Genomic DNA, 10,154 nt, shown 5'->3' with positions numbered 1-10,154 from the left:
CGCAGCCTCGGAGCGCAGGGCTGCGCGTTTGGGGAGAAATAGTTTTCACGCTATAGAAGTAATTGTCCTGAATTCCTGACGTAGCTGATGATACATTCCCGGAGGAATGGGGCTGTGTACCTTAGCCGGCAGGTACTCCCGCACAGGTGTCTAGCTGTCCCAGGAAGTTTTCTTCCTGTCGGTACTTTTCTGCGTTAAACGTGCTTGGAACATGGTTCTGGTCATCTGGTTGTTTTATTAATCTAATATGGCCACATCATTTCATCTTTAAGGAATTAGTAAGAAAAGCATGTAACTTTAAAGGGCATTTGTAAGGGTTCTTATTCTGACTTGTTGAGATAAGAAAACTGTCTGCCCGGAATCGGGGAAGGTAATCCTTCCTTTCTGATTTCTGTGATTTAAATCGTTTCAATCCGCGGTAATTTTTCTGGATGCTGTTAGTAACCGTTGTCACATAGAAGTGGGGAAGAAGCTAATTTTTCTTCTGAAGCTTCCATAAATACATTTATAAACCTTGGTAAGTTTTATTAAGAAGCACTGTCATAATCTGGAATAAAGAAGTGGTAGACCAACCGTATAGAAGATCTAATCTGTCAGGGATTGGAATTGGTTGCCCAGGGAGGTGGTGGAGTCACCACCCCTAGAAGAGGCATCTGGATCTGGCACTGGAAGATACGGTTTAGGGGTTACACCAGAGCAGCAGGTTAACGGTTGGACTTGATGATCTTAGAGGTCCCTTCCAACCTTGATAATTCTGTGATTCTGTAATTCCACTTCTGTGTAAGGAGGGAACAATAGGCAAAAGTATCCACAGGTATGTAACAAGCTATACCAGGAGCCGATGTGGAGGACACAGCAGTGCTGGTGCAGCCCTTGGAATGCCACTGGTGACTCATCTGCTGCAGGTGTCTGGGAAGTCTTGGAGCCTGAAGAGCACCAGGCTTGAAATATTTACACAGTATCCCAGACGTGCTGCTTTAAGCTTCCTTAATTCCATCAGCCTCACTGAATTGATTGCACTGAATTTGGTGCTCAACTTCAGTACTGCTCTGGTGTAAATGAACTGTACCTTCCTGTTTCCATTTCCCCTTATAGGGAAATGCCAGGCAGAGGCAAAGAAAAGCTGCTCGTGTATGGCACAGCCTCTGAGTTTGAGATGAGTATCTGTCACCAAGGGAACACCAAAGCTATTTTTATTTGGCATTTTCTCATCGAGAGCTGTATTAGAACGCCCCCATCTTATGGTGTAATGTGTGCAGGTGTAGGTAGTGCAGTCGGATGGTTAGTGAAATATTGTTGTGCCTTATCAGATCTCTGACTCAATCCCTCAGGGACACTTAACTGACATCTGACATTTTCAGTGTGTGTGTCTTCTGTTGGTGGAGATGTATAGTTACTGAAGATAACAAGGAGTAATCCTCCAGCTCTCCTTCTGCTGTAGGAATTGAGGGCTCATATTTTTCCTGCTTGCACCAGCAAAGCTTTCCAACACTTTCGTTGCTGGAAAAAGAACTTACATTTCCAAGTTTGTCTTTGCTCTTGCAGTGCTGTGCTGTTAATGCTCTTCCATACCAGTCTATTTTAAGACTAAAAGTAGTGTTCTCAAAAATCAAATCCATTTAGGGCCCTAAGTGCAACTCTTAAGTCCAAATTGGCACCCCTAACCCTTCTGAAGTTAGGTACCAATTGTTGAATTTTTAAACATACCTTTCAAGGCTATAAACCTATCTCTGCAGACCTGCCAGTTATTCTGAATATAGAAACCATTGCTGAGGGACAGAATTTCAGTATTGGATCAAGTCCATGATTTCTGTAGCCTCCTCTGTTTCAGAAGTGCCACAACAAGAGCCGTGCGGACAGCCTGACCTCTGATCCCAGGGGTTTGAGATAATCAAAACTAAGTTCATAAAGCCAGTTCTGTACTGAGAAGGTTATCCATAGATGTAATTCATGCCAGCAAGATGCTGGAAGCAGTAGGAGAGGTGCTTTTACTTTTTTTAGTTTAATTTCACTTTTCTTTTTTGCTATGGGACAAAACAGAAGCTAATGATTTCTCCAGTAGTCTATTTGGTGTGCTTAGATTTAGAGCAGAATTTATGTTGGAGTGGACTTCTGGAGGTCATGTAGCGTAGCCCTCTTCTCAAAGCAGGGCAGACTTAAATGTTAGGTCGGGTTGTTTTCCTTGGTTGGGTTCAGAAATGAATCAAGATTTCCACTGTCTCTGTGGGCAGCAGTCCCAGGGATGTCCCTGGCACATCTGTCCCCTGTCCATGTGGGGTTACTGCCCAGCTGGTCAGAATGTCACTTGTAGCAATTAGTGACTGTTGCCCCTTGCCCTCATTTCTGTTAGTCATTGGGTTAATCATTCCTTGCCTCACTCTGGAGAGGGGATTTTTTTTTTATGTTTGTGTGTCAATTCTTTCTTGTTGCCTTTCCAAGCATAACTGTATTCCAAAGGGACTTTTGGGAGCTATAAATTTGTACACCATGTGCTGTATTACACTGCTCTAGATCCTGAGTTAGTGCTGTCTGAATACTTGTGATTGAATAAAAAATAGTTACAAATACTCTCTCCTCTCCTTTTTACAGACATCCCTGGGATACAGTGATCAAAGCTGCTATGAGAAAGTACCCCAACCCGATGAATCCGTGTGTGGTAGGAGTAGATGTCCTTGACAGAAGCCTTGACAACCAGGGGAGGCTGCACAGTCACCGTCTTCTCAGCACGGAGTGGGGATTGCCAAGCATCGTAAAAGCAGTGAGTTTACAGTCTCAGTGCTTTATTGAGGGTGTGATGCACTTTATGTCATCGCTTGAATTGGAGCTGAAGTCAAAGTACGAGCTCAGTTCATAGGAAATGTCATCCACAAATATCACGTAATCTATGAGTAGCTTTCTTAGTAGCAAGAATGCTTCACAAGCTTTATCATGCCCACAGTGTGTGTATGTCCGTAACTGCCTTCCAGGCTGGTCTGTGCCATGCTGTGTGGCTGATACAACCTGCCAGGATGTAGTCTTGTGGTTGATCACAGCCTTCCTGGTATCCATCAATTACTTTGTATTTGTTTGGGGTCACTAAGAACTTGACATTTCTGCATTTCAAGGTTGAGTTTGTGTTTTTAGTTTTGGTACTTAACTCTTTTTCTTTCCCCCCCTTCAGATTTTAGGAACAAGTAGAACTCTAACCTACATTGAGGAACATTCTGTGGTAGATCCTGTGGAAAAAAAGATGGAGCTTTGCTCAACTAATGTGAGTGGTGACTTAAGGAGTTTCTGGTAATTAGTGCTGGAGATTAGATGTTTTGCTCTGAACATCTAGATTAGAAGTGTGTTTGTGTCTTTCATCAGGAGGCAACAATTTCCATGTCCTAGTTGGTGTCTGTTGACTCTTTTTTCTTTCTTTCTTCTTCTCACAAATAGGAAATTTAAATACTTTGGGATCACACATTTGTGATTCTGTTTTTCAAGAAAGATTATTTCTCAGATTGCATGTAAAATGGTTTGACTTTTAGAGGAATGAGATGCACTTTACACTGCCGTTTACAATGAAAGTTGTAAGGTGAAATCTCTTTTTTTCCCCCCAAATGTAAATGAAGTATTAGGCTACATTTTGATCTTCTGGGAAACTGTAACCATCAGATTTAAAATGGGGTTGTTTGTAGGAGGGCTTTATCTCTGTGTCTTTCCTGAGTATTAATTTTCTGTGTAGTCTAAGTACTGTTACGGTGGTCTTGGATTTGATGAGCCTCTCTGAATCACGTGCTGTAAATCAGACTTAATGTTCAGAGAAAGATTTGAATAGGAACTTAGATTAATGTAATCAGATCGAGGATAGGAGGAGATGCATCACCCTTTATGGGTCTTTTTATTGACTGTGTTCTGGGTCTTAAATTCCATGCACACTGCTTTGACATTGAATTGAGTGCTCTGCTATTGAGCAGTGCTGCTGATAACAGGAGGATGAAAGGTGAGAAGTGAGTATTTCAGCTCTTTTTTTTTTTAAATTCTTTTTAAGATTACTCTCACTAACTTGGTGTCTGTTGATGAGAGACTGGTTTACACACCTCATCCTGAAAACCCTGAAAAGTAAGTAAAGGTATTTGTGTGTGCCTTTGTGTATAGGAGGCATTGTGTTAGTCCAGTTCTGTTTAGGTATTAACCTTTCTTTATTCTCTTACAGAACTGTGCTAACTCAAGAAGCAATTATTACTGTTAAAGGCATTAGCTTGAGCAGTTATCTGGAAAGCTTAATGGCAAACACGATATCTTCTAATGCCAGAAAGGTACATCTTTATTCTGTTTTCTCCCTCTTTTCTCCCACCCCTCTTTCTTTTTGTTGAAATAGTAATTGTCAGTCATGTGTGTTAAATACTGTATTTAATTTCTCTTAATTTTGTACACAGTTTCAGTTCATTATTTTTTTTGTAGAATCTCAGCAAGTAGGTAACACTACACTGACTCCTTTGTCTTGGGCTTGCTATTTTCTACTCAGCTTGCAGCCATGGAGCTGCACTTCAGCACAGGCAGAGCTATGGGAGTGTTTATTCTTGGGCCCTTTGTCCTGTAGTTCTTTGGAGAAGATGGGAAAGAAATGGAGTTTCTATAGAGGCATAGGCATTGCTGCCTAACAGCAGGATGAGTGCACCTGGAATTAGAGTCTTTGCTCTGCGCTGCTGGAGAGGTTCAGCATAGTGGGAGTCTGGCCCAGGTAATTTCTGCTGTGCCAGAGAGCCTGTGCTTTGGTCAGCCCTTTGTCCTTGTGAGACATGTTGCATGGCCAAGGCACTGTAAGCCAACTTATTAGGAGATATTGACCAACTAGGTCAGAGAGGAGAAAGCCTCCTCCTCCCTTCTGTGTGCTTCTCCCAAAGTGACAGGAAAACATGTTACAATCAGGGGACAGGAAAGGTGTGATGGGTCATTTCTAGAGCTGAGTGCCCTGTGTGTTTGAAATTGAATGTACTTCAGTTGAATTGCAAATCTATTCTGATCCAGTTTCCAATTAAAAGTCTGTGTGGGGCATATATTCATGAAACAGGAGTCCAAACCCTGGCTCACAGCCAGACTTCAAACTGACTGGAGGTAGCAAAATACTAGCTAGTTGGCCTGTACAGATCAACTAGGCACACTTAAGAATGCTGTCTGAATTCTTCTCGTGGCAACTGTCACATTTGCATGTCCCCACTGAACTCAGAGAAAGAGAGTGTTTCCTGCTACCTGTTCAAGTTTCAAGCTCAGTTTCTTTTAAAGATTGTTCTTTTCTGCCATTTCCAAGGAACACACTGGCTCACAACCTTCTTGCAATTCAGAAAGACCTTCTTGTCCCGTGTATTTCACTGAGGAGTCTGTAGAGATTTTTGACCTTGGCAGGAATTTGTACTTGCTGTTACCAGACCTTTGTTTGCTAGCCAGTAACCTGTTCTGCCACTTCTTTCATGCTGTGCTGTGTCTCTGTGCACTCAGCACCCCTCTTAGACTTTGTGAAAGTTGCTGAAAAATGTTTAGTTGTTCTGAAGAAACAGGAATTATGGAGACTTTGCTCTGAGGTTGAGGTGGCAGATGATGTTGTGGCAGATGATTGTTGTTAATGACAATGGAAAATGCATTTGCCATATGTTGTAAATGTTTTTTGTGTCACTCCAGGGGTGGGATGCTATTGAGTGGATAATTCAAAATTCTGAAAGCGCGCTAAGCTAGCAGTTCTCCACATCTACAGTTTGTACTAACTAGTGGTAATGCAGCAATTCTTCTTCTTGGTACAGCATTTCAGCTTCCTAGCAAATATGTGCATGGACTGTTGTCACGTGACTTTCATAAATGAGCCTGCATGGATGTTTTACACACATTGCATACAGGAATGGCAGATGTGTTCATTACACTGCAGCTGGAGAGGGTGAGGCTAGGTCTGACCTAGGCTGGATCCATTAACCTGTGCTTATGCCACTGGGCAACCAACTTGCTGCAGCCACGTCTTGTGCCACACAGTGTTGCTTGTGGTTGGAAAGTGGAATGGTGACTGCAGACAATTAGGATGTGAAGGAGTCCCTCTGCCAAGTGTTTGGTCTGGGCCTAGTTCCTTTCACTTCTGTATGTAAATCTGATACCTGAAGAAATGAATGAATTGGTTAGTGAGTGGAATTGGCATTATAAAAATGCAACAGGACTTTATTCTTAGGATATAAAACTGATTTCTTGAAACAGATTGCCTAACAGGAAGAATCTTTTGCAGAGTAGAATTCTATTTTTTTTTTCTTTTTTATGCCTGGGGAATTTTGTTGCCCTTCTGTGGAAATCTGTACAAAGCTGGAAGCTGTCAGGATGCCAGACTGTTCCTGCTTTTCATTGGTCTTGTAGTTGTACTAATTTCGGTAGTGACATGTCCCTTCAGTGATGTGACTCCGATCAAATCTGACTTCAGGGCTGAGAGAACTGAGTGTACTTTGCTCTGTGATACCTCTGTGCAGATTGATTTCCACTAGTCAGTGTAGCCTGTCCCTGTCATTCCTGTATTGGCTTGTGCTTCAGCTAATAAGATTTCTTAAAGAAACAATCCATTATGCTGCTTCTCCTAGTTAAGAAATTAGGGCTTTTTTACATGGCTTACTCAGAGACCTGTGTATGCCATGAGCGTTTGCTTTCACTTTCTCATTCCACTAAGCTTTTATGGCTGGTTTTTTTCTGGAAAACATCAACTAAGGAGGCTCAGCATTTATCACTCACTTAAGCTGTACCAACAGATCTTCATGTGCAGCGCTTGTTCTGCTGGACACGTCATGCTGCTGCTGACATCTGCAATAGTGACTAATACAACATGCATGCCTGGGTATGAATGTGCTTGCTTAATGACTGACTACACGGTTTGTTGTACAGTGTGAACCTTTACAGACCAGTCCTCTGTCAGATTTTTTTTTTTTCTGGTAACTGGGTAGTTTTATAGGTACTTGGAGGCTTTACATCTGGTTGAGATTTCTAACTTAATTTCTTGTGCAGAACATTCCAGAGTTCTTCCTTGCCAGCATCATGAGTTTGTTCTTAGAAATGCAGTATGTAGTATATGCAGGTCTAAGGAGACATGCAGGCCTCTGTAGTCTCAAAAGCTGAAGGAAATATCATGGTGCTCCAGTGGAATGTCATGGATTTTTTAAAATTTTATCTTATCAACAGAGATACCTACTAAAACACTGTGATGTGGTTGTTGCATAGTCAGGGCCTGAAAAGACTCTCAGTATTTTTCTACTGAGCGTTTTTCTGTGTCAAAGGTGTTTGACTTTCTGACAAGCCTTTGTGCAATTAGACAAATATCACACCTACACTGTTGCTGTCTCACTCCCTCCTCTGCGCCTGTGTCACCTCCGTGAGGACATTTTACCCTGACTTTCAAATGTCCAAAGGCCTGCTTAGTGAAAGGTGATTTCCCCTCTCTGCCCACCCCTCTCTGCCCCGTTTTCTCTCACTAGGCACTCCTCAGCGAATTCCTGGCTAGCTACAACTTGTTGCTGTGCAGTAACTGACTCCTGCCTGGGTGCTTTTGTGCATGTTTTGCTGGTGTTCCCAGGTCTTGCACAGCAAGTGGAGAAGGTGGAAGTTAACACCTGCTGAAGGTGCTCAAATGGAAGGAACTCAAATGTTAAATCATCCCCTTCTGAAGTCTTTTTTCAGCAACCCATACTTAAACTGCACAATTTAAATCATGCTTTCTTGAATATTCTTGGTATCTTTTAAAGGCATATCTTGAACTAAGTTCACTTCAACATACTAGTTCTTGAGATAATTTGGGTAGAGCTGAATCTCCCTTTCTGAGCTTTGGCCAAGAGCCAAACACTGTTGTTGTGATAAGTGGATGAGTTTTCTCAGTTTCAGGGCTGCCTGCCAGTGCAGACATAGCCATTAGTGTTCATTCTGTGAGTGCTGTAACATGGAGCACCCAAAGAGATACAGAGTCAGCCCTTTCACTGACCTTACTGAGGGTCCTGAGATAAATATGCTCTTATTCATAGCACTTCTTTTAAAAGGTTGCACTTTGCAGCCTGGATCTGGGCTTTTAATATTATTCCAGAGTAATGTTTCTAGCCTGAAAAAATGTCCTTCAAGAGTGTGAGTGGGTTTTGTTGTGACATTTGTTTTCCCTTAGGTTTTCAAAACTGCTTATGCAGATTCTTGTTGGCGCTTAGTGGTTTATGAAAGACAACAGCGTGTTCTGGACATTATGAGGTTTCTGTGCACTTTATCACTTATAATGCCTACAACAAAATTAGTACCAAATTAGTTGGAGCCAAACTCTGTGTGTCTGTAGGAGGGTGTTCCAGTGTTCCCCTCCTTTGTGTCAGGCTCTGCAGAGAGCTTGAATACTGACACTGGCTCTCCCGAAGATTTAGGACTTTTTAGACTCAAATCTTTATCTCCAGAACTTTAGACTTGGTCAGAGCCATGTGGCTCTCACTTACTGCTCTCCACAGTTTGTGCTTCTTACTCTTAGAGTAATAGAGGTGAATGTCTCTTGTCTTCTCTTCAAGTGAACACAAGCCAGGTGTTTTCCAGGTCTGATCCCATCTGCTTGCTTTGCTAAAAGCTGCTATTCTGAGATTGCAGAGCTCTAAAATCTTGCACTGTTGGTTAGTTAAAGTACTTCTCTTTATTTTCCTGGCTTCATTGTGCAGTTGGCTGCATCTTGTGGTCATCGGGGTACAGCTGCTGCAGGGTCTTCTTAAGGTAAAAGGTTTTTGACATGCTTATTGTGCTGGATTCTCCAGCTCTTACTAAAGCACTGGCTATCAACTCCTAGCTTGAGGCACTTCCATTCTGAGGACAGAACAGGGAAAGACCATACCTTGGTATAAAATGTGTGACCAGTCTCTCAGTTATTCTGGTTTAGATGCTGAAAAGTTGCTGTGCATGAATACAGAATTCAGTGAGAGTTCAGCTCTCAACTCTTGGTCGATATCAGATCACTTTTTTGCTACTTCGAAGTGCACTTGGAAGGCTTTGTCTCTTCTCAAAAACTGTCAATATCACTTGGCTGATGAATCTGAGAACAGTATCTAGATTTTGCTCTAAATTTGCTCATATTCTTTGGGTGGTAGGAGCAGCAAACAGTAAGAACAGGGATCGTCTTAGGCAAGGAAACTTCACTGCTGAATTGGGCCTTTTGCCTAGGTGTGCTGCTGAGAGCTCACACCAGTATTGCATCTCCTTCTGGCTCAAGAGTTAAGCAAATGTCTTTGCAGTGAGATTTCCATAAGAATTCCCATTAGAAATTATCCTTACAGTCTGGTATCAAACTATGCAGGGCATGAAATTAATTTTAAATCAAGTCTCATGTCTGACAGAGGAAAAACTATAGAAACATGAGCAGTGGTGGTGTTTCTGTTCTGATCCTAAATTCCAGTATCTTTTTCTCTGGCAGGGTCGGGATGCCCTGGAGTGGGTAATCAGCAAACTAAACACAGAACTGGAGGAGCTGAAGTCAACGCGTGAGGGCATGAAACCAGCCATGGCAGCAGCGTCCGCGGGAAAATAAAACCAAATGTTTGGTTTCACCAAATCAAACCAAGTAACTGACAGAAAAGTCTTACTCTGCAGGTTGCTCTGCAGAGCTTCCTTCCACGGCTGATCCACGGAGGTTTTGTGTATTCATAAGAATATTGGATCAGCAGAAAAGTAACCTCATCTCTCATCTCCACAGCAGCTCTTGTTGCCTACTGAAGATTAAATTGACCTCCTGCAGATGCTCTTTTCATTTAAACAATTAATTTTTAACACTGGAAGTAAACATTTAGCACATTTAAAACAGCCTAAATGTGCCTTTTGTAACGAAGATAGAGAGTATGTTATATTTACACCGTCTCGGTTTGTTGTACTCAAGCTTGAAAAGAATGTGTGGGATTAAGGGTTTTCCATAGGAACTTTTGTTCTGTGAAGGGCTAATAGCTACTGGAGCACTGAATTTTGTCCATTTTGTAATCTGATAGTGTCTTATGGCCAGTTAAATGCAACTACATGAGTCAGAACATGATACTGTAGAATTAGATACTTGTCTAGAGGGTCATCCCAAAATGCTACAACTTGTGTGGAACTGACTTTTCTCATGTTGGCTAAATGTGCTGCCCAGACGTGACACGCAGGTACTTTACCTCTTGGATGTTTGTATCCAAACA

The 10,154-nt window shown here is 42.1% G+C and overlaps 1 protein-coding gene across 1 annotated transcript; it reads left to right on the top strand.

The window, feature by feature from the left end:
- Nucleotides 1-2,589: 2,589 nt before the first annotated feature.
- SLMO1 (slowmo homolog 1 (Drosophila)) lies at nucleotides 2,590-9,911 on the top strand (the record flags this gene model as incomplete). Its single annotated transcript, XM_009084802.1, has 5 exons — nucleotides 2,590-2,758; nucleotides 3,161-3,250; nucleotides 4,016-4,086; nucleotides 4,181-4,283; nucleotides 9,404-9,911. Coding segments are annotated over 5 exons (547 nt in total), but the record flags the coding sequence as incomplete, so codon positions are not given.
- Nucleotides 9,912-10,154: the final 243 nt, after the last annotated feature.

The sequence above is a fragment of the Acanthisitta chloris genome, unplaced genomic scaffold, assembly GCF_000695815.1.
Source record: "Acanthisitta chloris isolate BGI_N310 unplaced genomic scaffold, ASM69581v1 scaffold9221, whole genome shotgun sequence".
NCBI classification, from domain to species: Eukaryota; Metazoa; Chordata; class Aves; order Passeriformes; family Acanthisittidae; genus Acanthisitta; species Acanthisitta chloris.
The sequence above is the reverse complement of the archived record's forward strand: the minus strand, read 5'-3'. Positions and strand labels throughout refer to the sequence as shown.